This window comes from Manacus vitellinus, unplaced genomic scaffold (assembly GCF_001715985.3).
Source record: "Manacus vitellinus isolate BGI_N305 unplaced genomic scaffold, ASM171598v3 scaffold_13_pilon, whole genome shotgun sequence".
Taxonomy (NCBI): domain Eukaryota; kingdom Metazoa; phylum Chordata; class Aves; order Passeriformes; family Pipridae; genus Manacus; species Manacus vitellinus.
The window spans coordinates 4,166,702-4,186,928 of NW_021938999.1; the positions used below are offsets into that span (position 1 = coordinate 4,166,702).

General features: G+C 41.8%; 1 protein-coding gene across 2 annotated transcripts in view; it reads right to left on the reverse strand.

Moving 5' to 3' along the window:
- Nucleotides 1–8,856: 8,856 nt before the first annotated feature.
- TRABD (TraB domain containing) overlaps nucleotides 8,857–20,227 on the reverse strand; it is a 30,214-nt gene continuing 18,843 nt past the window's right edge. For both annotated transcript variants that reach the window (XM_008926594.3, XM_018067995.2), the window contains 5 exons: nucleotides 16,954–17,064; nucleotides 15,427–15,566; nucleotides 14,104–14,276; nucleotides 13,175–13,286; nucleotides 8,857–12,081 (listed from right to left, as the gene is read on the reverse strand). In XM_008926594.3, the coding sequence (XP_008924842.1) occupies nucleotides 11,907–12,081; nucleotides 13,175–13,286; nucleotides 14,104–14,276; nucleotides 15,427–15,566; nucleotides 16,954–17,064 (711 nt within the window). In that variant the 3' untranslated portion in view covers nucleotides 8,857–11,906. The remainder of the gene's footprint in view (nucleotides 12,082–13,174; nucleotides 13,287–14,103; nucleotides 14,277–15,426; nucleotides 15,567–16,953; nucleotides 17,065–20,227) is intronic.

The window sequence follows — 20,227 nt, forward strand, 5'->3', positions numbered from 1 at the left end:
CCGGTGCTGGCTGGCGCTGAGATGTCCTGGCTAACGAGGGGGGGGAAATCGAAGGAAAGGGAGGAACCGGAGAGCTCCCCGAGCCAGAAGGAACGGGGGCTGCTGGTTCAAGCCATGCTGGAGCACGGCGGGGACCCGTGGGACTGTAAGGTGGTCGGGCAGGACCCCACGCTAGAAGCGGCGGAGCGGCACTGGCTGAACTACGTGTCCCTGTACCATCCCAAAGGAGAGAAGAAGTGCTCGGCGCTGCAGTGGCTGCTCTTCAACCTGGCGCGGGCCTTGCAGGCGGCGATGGAAGAGAAGGAGCAGAGCATCCAGAGCCTGCAGGACAGTCTGCAGCTGGCCCGGGACGAGGTGCTGGCGCTGCGGTGCGACAGCTCCCGGCTCAGCGAGCAGGACGAGCAGCTGCGGGAGGAGCTGCGGGCCGAGGCGGCCGAGAACGCCCGGCTGAGACGGAAGGTGCAGTGCCTGGGCACCTTGCTGTCCTTGGGGAAGGGTCTGGGTCGGAGGAAGGTGGCGGCTCTCAGTAAGGGAGACTGGGACTCAGGGGCGTGGGGTGGGGACGGCTGGAGTTTGGAGATGCGGGAAGAGTCGTCCGTGCAAGGCGTGTGTGCTGGGGCTGCGCGGAAAGTGAAGCCGGTGGAGGGAGATAGAGGCCAGGGAGAGGGGGATATGTCCAGGAAAGAGGAGGTTTGGAGGAAACAGAAGGAGGGGTGGCCCGTGTGGGTGAACCGAATATGGACCTTGGAGCAGTGCACTCCCTTCACGCACGAAGCGGCGAAGCGGGTGGTGACAGCCATCGGGCTGCCCTGGCCCAAGGTAGGGGCCATTATCAGAGCCCTGCCTGCTAATGAGATATTGGGAGGAGAGATTTTAAGGCTGGTGATCAGAAATCTGGGAGAGTATGAGCCTCTCAAAGACAACATGGAGGGGGCACCCTGGAGAGATGTCCAGGAGGTGTCAGCCTACGTGTGTGGGAATGTCTTACTCCGAGCATTAAAGCAAAGGGAGAAACCGGTGACCCCTGACTTCGATATTTTTGAGGTGCACGTGGAGCAGGGGGATGTGGGGGTGCTGGCCTGCCGTGTTCCTGAGCTGCACAAGGGGTTTTTCATCAGCATGGGGTCTACTTTAATTGGCCGCCCCCTGGGTGAGTGCATGGCTACCTTGGAGAACATGGGCACCCTGATGGGACCTCAGGGGAAAGGGATGGCAAACAAGGACAGGATTGGGGCAAAGGGGAGGAAATACATTCCTAGACGGACAATTTGGAGATATTTAATAAGCCAGGGGGTGAATGAAGGAGAGCTAGATAGTCAGCCCACAGGAGTTTTACTTGCCAAAATGAAGAAAATCCTTCAGGAAAAGGGAATGAAGCAAGAGGAGATTTGGGAAAAACTGAAGCAGATGAATCTATCGGCTCCTCCCCCTGTCCCAAAGAAAAAGCTATACCCACCCTCAGGGGACTCTGAAGATTAGGAGTCCCAACCCCTGGTGTCACTGGAATTAACTTCCTGATGTGCAGGGGGAAGGGGCTGTGTGGACGTATGAAGTCTGTTGAAGGGGGGTTGGGGGAGTTGCTTTCTTAATTGCTATGTGATAAGAGACAGCATTATTAGATTATCAGGGTCCTCTGCTCCTGGCTAAATCAGTCGGGATATTGGGAGTAGGAAGGGGTAAAAGAAAGGGAAAAGAAGTAGAAGCTTAATTGTGGGTAGGGTAGGATAAATTGAATGGGTGGATTATTCTGGTAAAAGCAGGTGCAAGCATTTTAGGAATGAATCTCCTGGTTTAGTTCAAGGTAGATTTATCCAAGGGAAAATTGTTCTGCTACTGCCTCAGAAAGAGAAGTGATCGCAGGAGTTCTGAAGGCAGTGAAGTGCTGATCTAAAAGTAAAAGAGTAATAAGTGTAGTAAATGAAGAGCATGACATGGTTCCTGCCAAAGACCTGCCTCTTCCTATCCCAGTACCCATATGGCACAGAAATCTGTATTTTCACAATTTCTGTGGAAGTCCAGGGATGTGGAGTACATGGGTGTTGGAAACCCCTTGCAGCCCTGGAGTTTGGACTAGGTGGTCTTTAAAGGTCACTTTCAACCCAAACTGTTCTGTGAATTGTAAGGCTGTGTTGGGTAATGGCTTTGGCTCCTGGGAGTGGGCACCGCTTGAACAGTTGCAAGTTCAAGAGGCTGAAGGAGAGTTTGTGTCAGTTCACATTTTTTGCCATTGACAGAACAGCAAGCTGGACAGAGGCAATGGCACTGTGTGACTACTGCCTACATCATACATTGGTGTCTGTGTGAAGTATTGAATGGATGTGGTCCTCCAATCTTAACGGGTTCAGATAAAGGAAACCACTTGACAGATGCACCAGACCAGAAGTTCCTGGGGGGCATAGGGGTGCATCAGTAAACTCACGTCTCCTACCATCCACAGTCCTGCAGGGTGCTGGAGAGAGCTGAGAGGTTCAACACACAGCTGAGGAGCAGCACACCAATATAAAGCAATATGAAAATCCACCCCCACTGGGAAATGTGGTCCTGTCCATACCACAGGTACAAGGGGGAAGGCCCAGAGAAAACTTAGAGTTGATTGTGTTTTGTGGGTTGGGAAACACAGAAATAATTGGAGACAAAGAAGGGAGGGTTTCATGGATAGATGAGACTCACTGCCAGGAAATCAAAGAGAATGTTTCTGTCTAAGGTGAAGTAAGATTGGTCTTCAGGAAATGGCTGTGGAATCAATCACAGGTGTGAACCATGGAGTGCCTCACTGAGAACAGTTGTCTTCAAGATGCTTATTGTTGTTTTAAAACAGCATCAGGGATGTTGTTAAAGCACTGCAGATGCTGTTCATTGTGTTCTGCTGGCTTCTAGGTGTAAGAGCAATAGTTTAGATGGGAGCATCACCACTGCTGTTAATAATTTTATTTCCTTTGGGAAATATGTCAAAGGAATTTTAATGAGATCTGGAGATGATGGAGATGACCTCAGATGTTTGGTTTCCCAGTAATAAGCATTTGTTATTTCTTCCAGAATTATCTGACTCCACAGGTAAGATGGCATGGACTGTACAAAAAGACTGAACTGATAGGTTGGATCCTCGTGTGGGTCAGCCACAGAAGTTGCACATGGTACCAGTGGTACCTTTGAAACCAGTGTGATGATGGGGGATGCAGTTGTATCACCTGATATGCTCTTAATTGTTCAGGTGGTGCAGTTTTAGGTTTGGACACTGAGCATGTCTAGAACTAAAATCACACCATCCACAAGTATCCACAAAACCTATAGTATCCATATTAATCCTGTAAGATGAGGAAAGAGATGAAGAATTGATATGTGAGGCATGTAACTATTCTAGAATACTCTGAAATGTGACATGAGTTGTGCATCTCTTATGATTGCAAAGTCTGCATCCTTGGAGATACTTAAAAGTATCTGCAGACAGTCCTGGGCAACCAACTCTAGGTGACCCTGCTCAAGCAGTGGGTTGGATCAGATAATCTCAAGAGGTCCCTTCAAACCTTAACCATTCTGTGATTGTCTATGGAAATTGGCAGTAATTTTGAATCATAGACAAGGTAAATGGGTAACAAACTTGCTGTTTAATGCAATAGCAGTGATAACTACCAAATATAGCATGTGGTGTAAAAGCAACTGCCAAGTTAAAAAAACCCAATCAAACAAAACAACAAACTGTAAGGGATTAAATTAAATATCTGTTGTACTCAAACTCAATTTTTAGTTATTAAAACAGCTTTTTCAGATGGATCATCTCTGTTCTTGTGGATAGTACAACAAAAAGATCCCATATTACAAGGAAGTGTCATCAACTGCTGGTGCAATGACCGTATGTGCTCGTTCTGTATAGTCGTGGACTGCTTGAGGATGTTGCTGCTCATCAATGGAGCATGTTAGCCTGGCATGGTGTTTGGTAACAGTGCAGGCTGTGTTTGTGTTGCCTTACCTGTAATGGAAGAGTGGGAGGCTCACATGGACCTATGGCTCCACCAGGAGAAGACCAAAGATGTGATATTACATCCATTGCTGGTGTACGTTCATTTGCCTGTTCTCAAAAGCAGGATTTTGTTACAGACTGAGGGACTAATGATGTCTGTCTGGGAGCTGAGAGGCCTTGCTGGGAAGAGGTCAACATGACAACACATGGAAGAGAGCCAAGAAACCAGAGAATAGACAAGAAGTTGCAAGCCTGAGACCACCTTGGCGGCGAGTAGGGAACTTTCAGAACTGGGGACTGAAATTGTGAACTGTACATTGCTGGCATGACATATCCATGGGTTGGTTTCCAGAAGTACTTCTATGCAGCACTTAATGCACTTAATCCTGTAGTTGTTATTAGTTATGATAGAAGTCACATTGTTCTTTATTTTTATATACTTTGTTTCAAAAGGAAAGTGTGTGAGTAGGTGCCCAGCTGAACATCTTGCCTGTGTTGCTAACAGCTGTGGTGGCTTCCAGCCAGAAGGGATTGAGCTTTTTGAGCACCCAGAGTGGTCTGAATGTCCTTGGAGGAAGGCAGGCAGACCAGGGGGTGGCTTGTGAGCAAGAGGTCCTGCTGGAGCACACAGCCCCACAGAGCTGAGGCCCCAGCAGTGCTGGCAGAAGGGAGACAAACAAGTGCCTCTGCTGCTGTTCTCCAGTATGTAAACTGCCAGATAAGATCCTGCTAGTGCTTGGTCAGCTTGCATAGGGATCAAGGCTAATTTGGGTAGTCTAGTAACAGCAGGAGATAAAATAAACGCAAGGGGACAACCAGGAGTCTTGGGAAAACAGGCTGCCTGCATCTGGTATCCCTGCCAGTAACACCATATAAGGCTGGAACTGCCTGGGTAAAGGCATCAGAAATACAGTTAGGTATGGCTGTAGCAAAACCAGGACCAATGGGGAGGAAGTAACTGGGGGCAGTTTGTTTATTTGGGAAGGATTTGAGTGGAGGAGAGGAGGTAGCAAAGGTGGGCCATGATGCTGAAGAAGAAAGGATGAGGTGTGAAGTCCAGTGAAGAAGACCAGAGGGCTCCAGCTGATGGTAGAAGTGTGGACACCTATGGCCTATAACAATGACGACCTGCAGATTCTAGGCCTGGGAGGCTGGAAGGTATCACCTAGGATAACCCACTGGACTCACTCCATTAGGTCTATGGCCATATGTTGGGGCATGGAGGAATGAACTTGCACCTTGGGACTTAAAAAGCCTGCTGTTGACTGTTGGCTGTGTGTGAGAATTATTAGATCTGAGATTGAGAGTTTGTAATTTCATAGCTGTGCCTTACAGTTTTCATAAATATGTAACTTGATCAGTGTATGGTACTTAGGTTATTTTTCTGTTTGGCTGTTTTCCTTCTAGTGTGTTCACCAGTCAATAAACAGCGTGCCTCAGTTATGTCTTGGGTAACTGGTCTGAAGAGGAGAGCTGCACCTCAGCACAGTCACAGAGCTGTGGTCCATGGAGTCCAGCTGCCATGGGAGTGCTGCTTGCCACGAGCCTTCCTCTAACAGGCCTGAGCGTCCCAGGGAGCACTTAATCCTGTACTAAGGCCCAGAATCAGGTCTGACCACCACTTGCCCAGGAACACCATTATTGGCCTGCCTGTGCACAGTCAGAGAGGCAGAAATCCATGTGTGTAGTGGCGAAGCAGAAATTGCTGATAACCACAATAAACCATCAAGGCTGCTATGGGTTCCCCAAGTCCTCCCACTTTGCCCAACATTAAAGAGCAGCACCAACAGCCTGCCAGGGTGGTCATGGTAGATGTGGTTTTGGGTAAGATGCCCAGAGCCTCCAGTTGCTTTGGAAGAGCAGCAGTCACTCAGTGCAACAAACAAAAATATGTTAAAATTTTTAGAAGAATAAGAGTAATGGTCTGCTGAGGTGTTGGGTCTTACATGATGGGCAAATTAAGTCTGTCCTTGAAATGGGGTAAATTAAAAAATTCAGAAGAATTTAAGTAACTTTAAACCCATGATTCTTACAAGAGTAAAATGATGGTGTAATTAGCAGTGTAATTCTTTCTTTTCCATGAAGTACCCTCGAATCAATATAATTATGGGAGATACTTATTTTTTTTAAGGGAAGGTTAAAATGGTATTGCTGATTCATCAAGAATCTGCCTCTCAAGCATCAATAGAATCACAAAAAGAAAAAAAGATAAATGAATGCATACCACAAGTCATACTTATACAGGATGTTCCTGTTTTGTGTCATTTCAGTTAATAGCAGGTACCACAATGGTGAGTCAAGACTAAACCTCTCCAAGTGTGCACACTTACCTTCTTCTCTAGAATAGCCTCAGAGTCCATTAGCTGCCTCCACTTAAAACTGGACATACTGGGTAAACCACATGCAGTCAGTAGATGGCACCAAATCATTACTATTACCTGTGCTTTCCAGCTAAATGCAACAGTGTGTCTCAGCTCCAAAGAACTCAGGCTGTAATCATAAGGCGAGAGACAACAGGGGGATGGCAGCAGGGAGGTGGAGAGAAGATGCTCAGTGGCAGGTGGTGCACACCCAGAACCCTGCTGCACTTGCACAAAGGTGAAGCCCTGAGTAGTCTTGCCAGCCTTGCCCACACACAACTCCAGGGATGGAACAAACATTCCTGCTGGCCCTGGAGAAGGCAGATGTGCAGTTTAGTCACTGCAGAGACACATCACATTAATAACCACCACACTGTAATCAAGTACCACTCTTCATTAGTTTGTGAATCATCTCTGTAGCCTAAAGCAGGGACATCTTACCACTGAAAGAATGTCACTTAGCTGGGAGGAGACACAACCTCTTGAAGCCGCAGGAAGTATATAACAGGTTTCTGATTTGTTTTTTAAAGTCTGATCCTTCCCACTTTCCCTCTTGCATCAGTCATGATACATCAGTACCAAGTATCTTGGATAAGGTGAGTGTTAAAGTGGCTGTTTGCATCTTACCCCACCAAACTAACACCACTAAAGCTTTCCTGTGTAGTACTACCCAAACTGACAAAGCATCCAGCACAAGCATTTCCTCACTTTGCAGCACAGCCATCCCCAGCAGGGAGCTACCAAGGAGTCAGAGCCAGGCCAAGTGTCAGGACCCAAAGGACAAGATCTTGTGATGGAACAGTGCACAAACACCCCGCACCTTCCCACTTTTCCCTACAGGGACTGAGGGTAAAGGTAGCCCCACCTTTGCTGCTGCTGCCTCCTCAGAGTAGAGATAGAAAGCTTCCTTCTACAGCAGGCAGAGAGCAAGTGACAAGAGAAGGGATATTGAGACATCCCCCTGCCAGCTTCTTTGGACAGCTGCTTCTGCTAGTCCTGGTGCCTCCTCACGTACAAACTGACACATAAGACCTGCTGCTGTGGGGACACACACAGCTGGTGCATTTTTTCACCTGAACAGGCAGTAGACCATTTCAGCTTTGTATCTTTGGAGCTACTTTTGTCCTGTGCTTGATGTCTTCCCTGTGCATTTCCACAGCCAACTGCAAGGGCTCAGCACCACACTGAAGTCTGTCCATCAGTCAGACCCTTCTGCAAATATTTAAAAGTCCACATATCTTACAATAATGTCAGTCTCGAAACACTCAAGTCTAAAATTAAAGTTTATTTCAGCTGTAAAAAGAAACCGGGAAATATGTACATAAGTATCTTAAGAGTCACACAAGTGATAATGTGCCGTTTCTTTTCCATGTGTAGTTCCCACTGCCTGGCACTTGGAGATAACTTATTTCTCAGTGCCTTTTAGATGTTTGACAATACACACAAAAATACAGCTTCCAGTGGGAATCCCAGAAATTGTAATGCACCTCAGAAGGTCAATTTTCAAATTTTGTTCAGTATTTGGTATAGAAAAGACACCTCAAACATGACCTGGGCCAGCAGTGTGCCTGTAAGGCTGGTGAGTGATACTCTGAAAGCAGGCAGCTGCCTTCCACCTCAGGTGGCAAACTGAGGCTGCCGGACCCAGCACTGCTCGAGAGCAGAGGTGCCGTGCAGCCTGTCGTCCATCAGTCCCAGGAACAGCAGCTGACTGCAGGATTTAAAGTTGTTCTTTCCACCTGAATGGCTTACCCAGTACTTCTTTGCAAACACAGCTCCAAGTGCAACCAAAGGGAACTTTGCCTGATCAAGGAAAACAGGGCTGCACTTTGCTTTACATACAAACAATCAAAGAAGTACAGACCACTGACTGACAAAGGGTACAATCAGGGGGCTATTCAGATGATACATTATCTGTATGGAATACAGCTTATCATATACTTTCAGTATGAATACAGGGTCTTTGTATTAATACATTTTTTTAAGAAGTGGTCATATTGATTTACCTGGCTCAATTTGAAAGATTAAACTCTTTGCCACTCATTCAACATCTTTTGCACTTAAAGAGTCTTTAATTCCCACGTGGAGAACAGCACTTTAAGCACATGTGACTGTGCCTGATGTCAGGCCAATGTTGGAGCTCTTTACTGGACTGGGACTAAGGCCAACATCTCCTTGCATGACTGAGCACTGGAGACATTAAAAGAAAAGCAATAACAACAAAATCAACTCACTGTGATTAATTCTGGACTCTGAATTTAAGTACTCACATTGAGCAGTCAAGTCTCCCTGCGTGTTCAGTAGGGGAGGGAAACTATTCTTTCTTCTCTTAACCCATTATATGTGGTAGGTAGGAAACTAGTTCCCTTACTTCAGCATTACACTCAGATGCCCCTCAGCAGGAGTTAATTAGTTCAACTAATGTTCTTCAGAAAAATGTGTTAGTGAAATTAACCTGTACTAGCTCTAGCTAATCAGTGTTTGCTCTCAGTAAAAATACTGGTTAATAAGTAAAACAAATGCCTTCAACAGAAATGGTGGTTAAAATATTTTATTTTTTTATATAATAGAACATACTGCTGTTTACTTTAAATCACTTTAGAGTAAAGGCACACATTGTTAAAAATACTTCAAATTTACATCACATGTACAAATGCATAAAACAGATGTACATGTCACCAAAAAAATACAATATGGCTTCATAAGGTTGAGGCGGGGCTGGGACAATTCAACATATATTTAAATTTTACAGGATGCTGTCAACACTGAAAGGACTGACTAGAACAGAAGAGAATGGACCTAAATCACTGATTATGTTATATAAATGGTACAACACATTGAATATACAACATCGAGAATTTGTGTATGGATTCAGAGAATTGTTAGTTCTGCAAATTCATCACTTTCCAGTGCCACTGAGTAAACAGTGCATGCATATGATCTGCCAATTTGCAACAGTGGGAAGATAAATTGCAAATTCTCCATGCACAAACAGGTTCCTTGAAGAATCTGCTGATATGCTTTGTAAAGAAAAAAAACTAAAACAATAGACTAAAGGTACTGACTGGAAAGAATAACTGAATAACAAACAGACAACTTAGATGGTAATCACTTCTGGCTAAAAAGCATAAAACATTACATCTGCAAGAATGCTCCATGACAATCATTTAGCATTAGTCCCACCCAAGTTTAAGGCTCCTATCTAAAATTTACCTTAGATTTGTTTTCCTTCTTGTAAAAGTACCTGAGCACAGATATCAAAGATCTACAGAACTTTTAAAATATCTGCAGATACTTTAAAAATCTGTAGATAACTTAAAGCAAAAACATCAATATATTGAATTCTACCAGCTAAATATTTTCAAAAAAACAACCAACAGAACAACATTTTGGTAAGTCAGTAAAGCCGGGAGAAGAGTAAGCTTAAGCTTTTGCTTTCTTCTTTTAAAAATGTACATAAAATGTAATAGAATTATTCAAATAGGACTGCTTCATTATAAACAATACATTAAATGTTTTTTAAAAACAGGAATCAAAATTCAGGCAGTCACTCTTCTATAAATTGTTTACAAATGCTGCTTTTCCTCTTGCGAAAAACGGCTGGTGGTTTCTTAAGCACTGATAAGATAGAAAATAAAAGGACCTGCCCCTACTGTATTCTGTATTATCATTTACATTTTGTGTCCAAGAAACATGAATTGCATGAATTGCTGTCATTCTCATTTGCAAAGGTTTATTCCCCACACAACTGTAAGGCCCAGAAAAGCACCTAGCATCATCTTAAAAGCTCTGCGGGATCGAGTTAGATTCAGTAAGTGTAAAGATAAACATGCACTTTAATAATTTGCTGCACTGGAACTCATAAAATTTTCAAAGTGTCAAGGCAGAAAAGCATCAGGTTGCATGGACAGACCAGCTCCCAGCAAAGTCAATGCCATCACAGAGAGGAGCATCAGACTCTTAAGTTAATTTTAAAAGCTCAAAAAAGACAACACTGCACAGAAGATACAGGTACATACTTTCAGCAAACAAAAGACTGTACAGGACCATTTCCAACACAAGGTTTTGGAAATACATCCCACTCAAAGTGGTTTGTTGATTTTATTGAGCCAACTGAAAACAACAAAGAAACACAAAACACATCATCTTTTCCTCCTCCTGCCTCACACACTGGTTCCCATCTTTCATTCCCAAAAGAAACTAATACAGATAAAAACCTCACTTTAAGCAACTGTATATGAGCCTGAGAAGCAAATGGGACTTCCATTCAAATACATCAGGTTAAAACTTTGATATGTCAAAATTATCTGTATTGTTGAACTGGGACTAGCTGATTGCAGAGGGCACTTTACAATCACTGACAATCCTGTATAAAAAGAGGGTACAAAAAAATTCCTATAAAATATTAAACTAGAATTAAAAAAAAAAAAAAAAGAAAGAAATAGATTGATGATGGATGACTGTTCTGGATAATTAGCAAAGAAAATAACAGCAGTACCCATAATTCTATGTATAAATAGCAGGTAATACAAATCAAATGCTACAGCTAGTTTGAAAAACTAAATTGAACATTGCTTTCCTATTAAATAGATTAAAATATTCATCCACCGAGAAATTACATTGATAAATAAAATATTTTCATGTATCAAAAATGAGGGGCAGGTACTATCAATTCCAGACTTCTTACCCAAATATGAAAGGTCTGAGAAACAAAAGTAAATTGTACAGTAGTTCTAGCCTCTTAAATTTACAATACTGAATCCAGCAGGATATGGCTAAATAATACAGTTTAAATAAGCTAATCTAAAGGAACAGAGTGTCCTGTAAACATCTGACACAAACCACATTGCATTCTGATGGGTTGGCTATTCCTTCTCTATGCAGAAGAAAGACAATTCAACTGATGATGGTAATGAGGGATGCAATCTAAAGGCAACGTTCCTGTTCTTCAATAAGGCTTGTAAAAAATTTGAGCAGTGTACGTATGACAGCCTGTACAACTCTGAAATTCCTGGAAAGCTCTTGAATTTAAAAAAAAAGCCTAAATGTTTTACGTATAAAACACACATTGAGAAGATGTCCTTTTAAATTATGTGTAAAAGTGTCTGGCACCAGAAACAACCACTTGGTATTATTATACCTAAGAAAATAAAAGCAAAGAATCACTCAAGACAAGTGTCCCTGAACTTCGGCAGAGATGCAGCCGATTAGATTACTTGGTGTTGTTCTGTTCCTCTGGAAAAGAAGTCATGAACACACACTCTTTAAGCTGCCTGTACTACATCATCAGTAATATATATATTATATATACAGTATGCATATATAATATATATATCTGCATACACATTTCTTTTAGCTCAATCTGGAATCATCTGGTTTCATGCAACACACTTACCAGGAATCAAAACTATTAATTAGGTCATAGCTGGTGTGACTTTAGTATCAAATCTTTTACTATATAGTGATTGACATTGCTCAGCATCAATCAGCTCTGACTGAAATCCTCATCTTCTTTCAGTCCAGTTCACGAGTTGCCTCTATCACCCTTTTTTCAGCCCCTTTCTTCACACAGTGCCTCCACTGGATGTTCAATGCTGAGGCACCTCTGTCAGCCTCTGAAGATAGCTCTGTGCTGCTGGCATCGAGAGAACAAACTGAACTGTCCTGTGACCTATTCGGTAGCAGCCATATCCCAGCAGTCCAAAAACTGTTGCTTTTAAGACAAATTTGAAAATCTTACTTGAAGTTGATGGAGGAGGCACACTGAAACAAAAGATAAAAAACAATATTAATATTTGCATGGCTGCTAAGAGCAGGCATTTTCCAACCAAAAAAAGGATCTTTTCTCTCCCTTTCCCCCTTATAGTGCAGGAAATTTTCAGGTAACAGATGCATCATGCATTAACAGTGTATTATTTCATGTTCAAGGGCTACCTACAAATTAAATAACAACAATATTAAAGCCTTTTCTATTTATGTATGATGCCACTCTTAATGGCTAGTCTCTCTAAATCATATTTTAAACACCTAAATACACCATCTAGGCAGGTCACTGTTTTTTCTGATTTTCACAGACTGAAGAGAAGGGTGAGTTGGTTACATAAACACAGTAAACACATGTGATAAGGTAAAGTGTCAATATTTGAAAGGCTCTATTACCCTAAAGCACCACAGACCAATACTACCAGGTCATATTATAATACCTTCTGTATTTCTGAAGTCCTGACCTTTGCGGCTTTATAGGATACGTGGTCTGAACGTTTTTGTTCTTCAATTCTGTCTTTTAAAAAGCACATACATCTATTTTAATAGGTATCTGGAGCAAGAGTTCACCAGATACATGGCTTAAATCAGCCCATATTTAGGTATACACATTAAAACAAGTCATTGCTTACATATACAGTTAAGAATAGGCTACAAGCAACTGTGACACTAAGCTTGCAAGAGCCAGCAGTGTCCTGACACAACTAAAGCTTTAAATCCAATAGTTGATATTTACCTAAGGTAGACTGGAAGCCTAGTTTTGTTTTCACCATCTTCTACAGCCCCAATTTGAATTCTCATTTTAAAAGACTTTAATGAGGACCAATTAATTTTCTTTCTAGATAAGGACATTCTCATCTCTACTTCCCTCCATATTCAACTATTTACTTTTTTCCTTTGATATTTTTCTTTGCTGTAAGCACAATGTGCAAGCACTGCACAGCAAGTCAGTGAGCTGACAGGGTAGACATGACAGCAGTGATGTTTCTTCAAGCCATGACAACCAACCAAAAAACCTCCAAAGAAACTAGTTACTACTGGTTTTTAGCAAGAGAAGCAGTTACATCAACATGTAGGAAAGGATGACTGTTACCTCATTATTTCCTGGATCTTTAAGTCAGAATTCCAGTTCTTCTCAATTCCAGGTACATGACCCATGCCAACAACACCAACTACAACAGCTGGGATATACCTTCTAGGCTCACCTGAGAAAGAGAGGTGGAGAAAAGGAAGCACACTCATAAAAGAATTCATTTCAAGCCAGAAATAAATAGCAATGTGTGAGAATACAAAATTCATTTTTCCAGGACACGGGGACTCTTATGACCAGATATTGAAACCCTGTTACATACTCATCTCACCTACTGCCTCTTTCACTGAAGTCTGAAAAAATCAGCAGAGTTTTAAATTTTCAAGAATCACTTGTTTTGTAAACAGACATGGTTGGTGCTCATACTCCAGCCTCAGGGTGAAAGGCTCAGCAGATGCAAGGTAAATTAATTTCTTTCTTTCTCTGGGTAGGTCATGTTTCTTTACCGCTTATCAGGAACAGCCCTGGTCTTTGCTGTCTATTGAACAGAGAGCTTTCTCCACCACTTTGGACAGTGGCAGCTGGCACATACCCAAACTGTGACAACACCTGGGCTAACAATCTGAGAGCAATGCTCGAGTCTGTGAAGTTTACTGTTAGAGACCTGGCCTCAGCAACTGCAAAACCCAGACCATTGACATGCAGCAGTTGACCAGTCATCTTTAGACCACTGCAACATGTGCCAACTCTCACCCTCACCTCCCAGCTACCATCCAAATTTCACAACACCCAGTGGAGATCAAAATATTGTTCCTGCTCTACGTGGTATCAACTGAAGAGATTAACATCCATTTTTAATTTTTTTAAGCACTGTATCTTATGTGACATGTGGCATTCATGAATAGAACATCCCAGATTTCCTGAGAACTGAACTTTGGACCAGTACACAGAGAACACCTTGCTGGTTATGATATCTGTTTTAAAACAATTACTTTCTGAAGCTCGAGGTAGTTCTATCTGCTTTGCTGCTTGCTTCAGCATGTACGTCAAGTAAATATCTCGTTCTGAGACAATCGTTCGATGAAGATCAGGGAATTCTCCAATCATTTCTGCCATCATCTGCTCCAGTAAATCCTTCTGTTTGCATTTCTCCACATCATCTTTACTGAAAGAAAGGTAAGTTTTCTCAGTATCTGTTATGTTTTTAGAGGCCAACACAGATAAATCAATGAATAAAAACAATTGGGCATTATGCACATTATTTACCTAAACACATGTTCTACAGTTCTCCTACCTCCGTTATCCTTTCCAAAAGGGAAACAATCTCCATAAACCTGTAAAACTGGATACATAACAATGCCTCTACAGTGAGGCAAAGGGAAAGAAGAAAGGTCACTTGCCTTTAGCCAGTTCAACTGGATTTTTCCCCTTCCCACTTTAAAAGCTGACAACTCAACTCAGCAAGACCACTAGGGCTTCAAAAGCAACACTTATGGTGCCCACTTTCAGTCTGTGTTAGAAGCTTAGAAGAGCCAACAGAGAGCACCCCTGAGGAAGCAGATCACTGAACACACAGAGGCCCTACTTAAGGAACAAAAAAAGCACACCATAAGGTACAGTCTGAGAGGATGGAAAGATATGTGCAGATTCCTAGTGTCAATCACAGGTCTTCAGCAGAGAAGTCAATGTTTTAAGAAGTCAATTCCCAGAACAGAATAGAAAATGGGCAGGAAATGAAAAGTAAGAACTGCAGGAGTAAACGTAAGGAGCTTTTCTAATTTTCGTAGGTGCTGTAAACCCTCCTGCTTGCACCCACAGCTGTGGTACAGCCATAGCTTGCAGCAACAGAATTATCTGGTTTTGCATGTCTACTGAAGAATTATGTCAAACACGCTTCCTTTAGTTTCCAAGATGAAAAGGACATTACAAATGTCAACAGAGGAACTGAAAGCAGAAATGCACTGCTAGCTTCATGAGCTGTGCAGAGTTCCAGTCACAGGGTATGAGAGAGGCCCTGAGATTCAGGGACCAAGAATTTTAAGAAGTTTTTTGTAAGTTCACCAGGAACTCTCCAGCACCAAGTCTTTCGCTTCATGGGGAAGTAAAGCATCAAACAACAATTAAAGAAAGAGCTGGAACAAGATCGGGAAAGAAGCTTTCTTTTCAAAAATACCTGTTATTGCAGGGTAGTTTGTATATTTATCCTTCTTGCTAACTTCAAATTTTATTGCATCAGGCTGTGTACCCTTATACTAAAGTCAAACAGAGGAACTGAACAACTCACCCTGACAAACATATGGGATGCTTATTCATACCTGATTGGGTCAGACAAGAAGCAAAGGCCCCAACCAAGCTTGACTTTTTGCCAGAAGGAAAGTGCAGCAATTGCTCTCTTAAATGTAACAGGAATGGGTCGGTCACCAAGATGGAATTTACAGAAGGGTACTTTACTGGCCTGAAAGAGAAGATACAAATCACTAGTCAACGTTTCATACTGCAGCACAGTACATCCTTATTAATGGAATGTTAATGTTTTATTGTGTTATACAAGGTACCTTGAAAAAGAGCAAGTAGTGTCATACTTCAACATAAAAAAATATTTTGGCTTTGCAGTAAATAAAATTTACAAAATACTACTTCATAAAGGAATAAATCAGCTACACAATGTAGTAGGTATTACAGTTAAAACATTAAGTTGTAATGCCACACTCTTTACGTTAATTTTACTGAAGCAGAAAGCTTCTGCTTACTACTACGTAAGGTGAGCAATGGGGCTTAATATCTATCTGGGTCTGAATAAAGTTGAGGTGAAACAACTGCAATCATTTCAACTTTTACCTAGGATTTGTCAGGATCATTAATTTTTCAGTTTGTCATGGTAAAATATATTCAAGAAGGAGGTTATGAAACAAGAACTGATACCAGATACCATGAGATAACGTGAGCTGAGACTTGGTTGTAGCTCATACTGACAAATTTTAGTGTAGCACAGACTTTCTAGAAAATTATTTCCTATGAACAGTTGTTTAAAAATTTCAAGCAATCACTTTAGAATAGGACAGAGTTACTTTTTTCTTCTTTCCCACCTAAAATGTTTCATTCTGGTCTAGAATGCTCAAGAAAATACACCTTGAAAAAGTTTTCTTTTTATTAAGGATAAATAGACTAAATTATTCCAGATTCTTTATTGGCAATGTTATCTCAGATTTCCTTATTAATACATAATTTCCCTAAAACCAGCAAGATGCATTCTGCAAGGTGGATATGTACATGGAAAATAGTATCCCAGTGCTCCCAGACAAAAAAAAAAAAAGATTAGTGTGATACATAGCTACTATTTAATTCCATGTATCACAGATGGCAGTAGTACAAAAGGGAACGTTAGAAGACCAGACAGGAGTAACAGACCAGTCAGATATTTCACTTCCCCAATTTTTCTGGATTAATGTGTTAGATCTCATTAATACTTTAGAGCTGGTTTTCACATCCTGAACTCCTGACACCACCAACAGTGGGACCATGATCAACACTCAGAATTCAAAAACAATTACTTTAAAGGAACTAAATTATTAATGAAAACAAGTGTCATCAGAAATACCATTGAGAAAAACCCTTACTGTTTGAAGCCTTTTTGGAGTTGCTTTCATACCACTTATGGCTACAAACTTTTGTACCTTTGAGTACACTTTGAAGCTGAAAATGATTCTTACTATTTCATTGGCTTCAGCAGAGCTATGGCCAGAGTGCTCTTTCAAGTTAGTGACAAAATGATTTTATTTAGTTCAACTCTGGGAGCAAAAGGCCAGTAATCTGACCTCAGAAAAGCCATTTCAAGTTCACACCTCTTTGAAAGCCTCCCTGAATTCTCCTCCTGGGGCCATTCCCAGCTGTTCTGTGATGTGAGCAGAAACCTTCAGAAGCAGCATTTGCATCAATCCAGACATGACTCCGTTCTGACAGAAGAGGAAGAAAAACAAAAAAAATAAATCAATAAGCTGTGTGGATTTCTAAGAATGCACTATTCACAGTAATGAAAAAAATAATTATTTTTATGAAGAAGCAGCACTGAAGCTATCTTTGGAGCCAATTCACTGATCAATTCAGTTCATATTTCAGTTTTTATCAGTTTACCTCACTGTGCAGCCAAAGTATTCTCACCTTCAACAAAAATGTATGGTAGAGTTAAGAAAAGAAAGGAGGACAGCCAGACTTAATTCAGTCTATATTTACTCTGCCTGCTTGAAGAAACTATCTGAATAACTTTTCTGGATACAAAAAAATAAAGGGATCACAAGAGTATATTCCATTGAATGCACATTGAACACCACGTCATACAAGATACTGAAGTGAATATCCAGTGGGCTAATCACAGACACATCCATAATCCTGGAAAACACTAGACTGAGGACTGGTTAGGTTAACAGATGCAGAAACAGAGAATCTAGCATTGTACAAGAAATTGCAGTGCATGACTTTGGCATATAAGACCTTAGAAGAGACCTCACAGTTCTGAGTACGACTAACTCCCACAAGCAGATTGAAGGTTCTCTACTACTTTTTTGAACAGAGACTTAAAATTAAAACTATTATTTTTAAAAAGAAAAAAAATTCTCCTATGTATGCTTATGCAAAATTTTTCTTCCCTGACCTTTTTACAAAAAGAATGAAAAAACATCCATTCAGAGATGTCCCTTCTGTCCAGCTCTGGGTGTCCTCAACTCAATCCTAAAACTCAGTGGATGAGTCCCAAAATGTAACCTGCACCTTGGTTACACAACTCCTCCAATCTGGCATCAGCCCATAATGCTACCAAAAGGGGCACTGCCCCTTCTCTCAGTGAAGGTTTATTTCCTGCGACATCACCAGCTTCACACAACTGAAGATGAGGCTGCACAGGACAGCCCGAGTTAATGTAGCTGCTGGACCTTATCAGAGAAAGGTCCTGGTCTTCATTCCTTGCTCAAATGACCCACCCCATGCCAGATTTAATGCTTGTGTGAGCGCTCCAAAGGCTGTAGGCAGTTTCTGCAGTTAAATGGACTTGAGTCACTGAGGACCAGAACTGGAAAAGAGAGGGGCTATTTTCAAAGACAACTGATTATCTGCTTTATCATACCACAAACTAGCAACCATGGCAGAAAGTCAGGTGTTGGGCTCCTGGGGGGAGCTTAGGAAGAAAGAAGGCAGTGAGAAAAAGTGTTTTCAGTATCCCCGAGATTGAGCTAAAAGTGCCTGGGGAACAAGGGTTTTCAGAAGTTCAGAGATGTCCACAAAAAAAAAAAAAAAAAAAAAAAAAAAGGATAATGCAGCCTCAGGTTATTTACTGGCTGATCTCCCCTTCAGGATTGGTGCACCTGAAGTTGCATTTTTACACTGTGACAGAAGATTCATCCTACTGGCTAACAGAGGGATGCATCTATGAAGTGTGTCTGAGTTGTCTGTGCTCTTAACCTGCATGAAACTCAGTGCCTACTGTATTTGTTTAGCATCAAGGAGATAAAAGGTGACAAGCAGCAACCAGCAATAACTGGCCAGCCAGATACTGCTAGGGGATAAAGAGCAAAATGTACAAAAAATGATGAGAGCAAAACGGTAAAGGAGGTTATTATCAATACCAGATTATTCAGTGTCAGATAAAGGAAAGTTGAACACAAAAGAAAATTAAATCCTGAGTGGATGGCGATAATTTTGTAGCTGAGATGCAACAGCCATAAACACAAAGCAATGCACGAGTATACAGAAATTTAACTGCACAGGCAGAAGGATGCAAAGCTATTAGCACACAGGAAAGAGAAAGCAAAACACCAGTTTTATCAGCCCAATGTTCAACAGCAGTCAGAAAACAAGAAGAGGGATTATCAGGAAAGGAACATTATGGAAACATGAATGTGCTGCTGTACAATTCTGGGCAGACTCCTGTCTTGAAAGCAAGATACTTCAACTAGAAAATGTGCAGAGAAAGACAAAACATATGAGAAGAGATTAAACACATTAAATACTCATGAGGTTTGTGAAAAGATGACTGAGGAAGATACACTGCTGGACACCATGACTAGCATGGAGACAGTGAAAAGGACAGGAAGAGGGAGGAATATCCAGGCAAAGTACGACTGCAGGTTTCAAGGCCTTTCCCCACACATCCGCTATTGGCAGCTGCCAGAGGGCTTCTGAAGAACATAAATCTTCCACTGGACTCAGCACAGGAACGCTTATACTATGTATGGGAACGCAGCCTACGGAGGGGGCCTTGGAGGTACTCTCTGACCACATAACAAGTCACAGATCCAGCACCAACTGCAGAAACAAACCATCTATACTTTCATCCACAATTCTTTTAAAACCTCTAATTCCCATGGAAGAAGCCATAACAGCCTGGAACTTGTTTTCCTACTGCTGCAAGTGCAATGGAGGTTAGACTTTAAAACACAAGTGAAGGTAGCAAGTGAATAGCAGTCTGCTCCTGTCCATATGGATGTTCCCATCACCTACCAATTCATATTATATCCATTTTATTTAACAGGACAATACTGTGGGTTACCTAAATATGGAGGTCTATATAACAAAGTGCAAAACAAGAGCTTTTTTCACTAGCCAGAAGCATTATGAGAACCAACATTACAATATATTGCTCCACAAGGTAACTTCAGACAAAAAGAAAAGGTTAAGCTAAGATTCTGCTGTCACTAGCTCACTTTCTCTTCTGCCCCAGAACAAGGTTTCTCAACTCCTCCTCTGTGCCAGGACTAGCAACCTTAAACCACAGGGAGATGATGCAGCTGAAAAACAAGCCCTGTTCAGACTAACACAGGGCCACTGTACGGACACAGAAAGGATAGCGGAACCAGGAAGCCAGAGGAGAAGATAAGACAAAACCTGTCTTACCAGTTAGGTTCAAGCCAAGTGTTACTGTGCAACTTCAAGTTATCCACATTTGAGCCAAATACCAGTTTGCACGGTGTTGCTTTGCTTAATGGAAAGCAAACGGGTAGTTCTCTGCAAACAACTGTAACGGTTTTGAAATTCAAGGAGGGCCTAAAGGAAATCTCATTTTAACCAGCAACAATAGCTTGATAAACTGTGGATGCCAATGATCCATTGCAAGTATGTTTGTTTCAT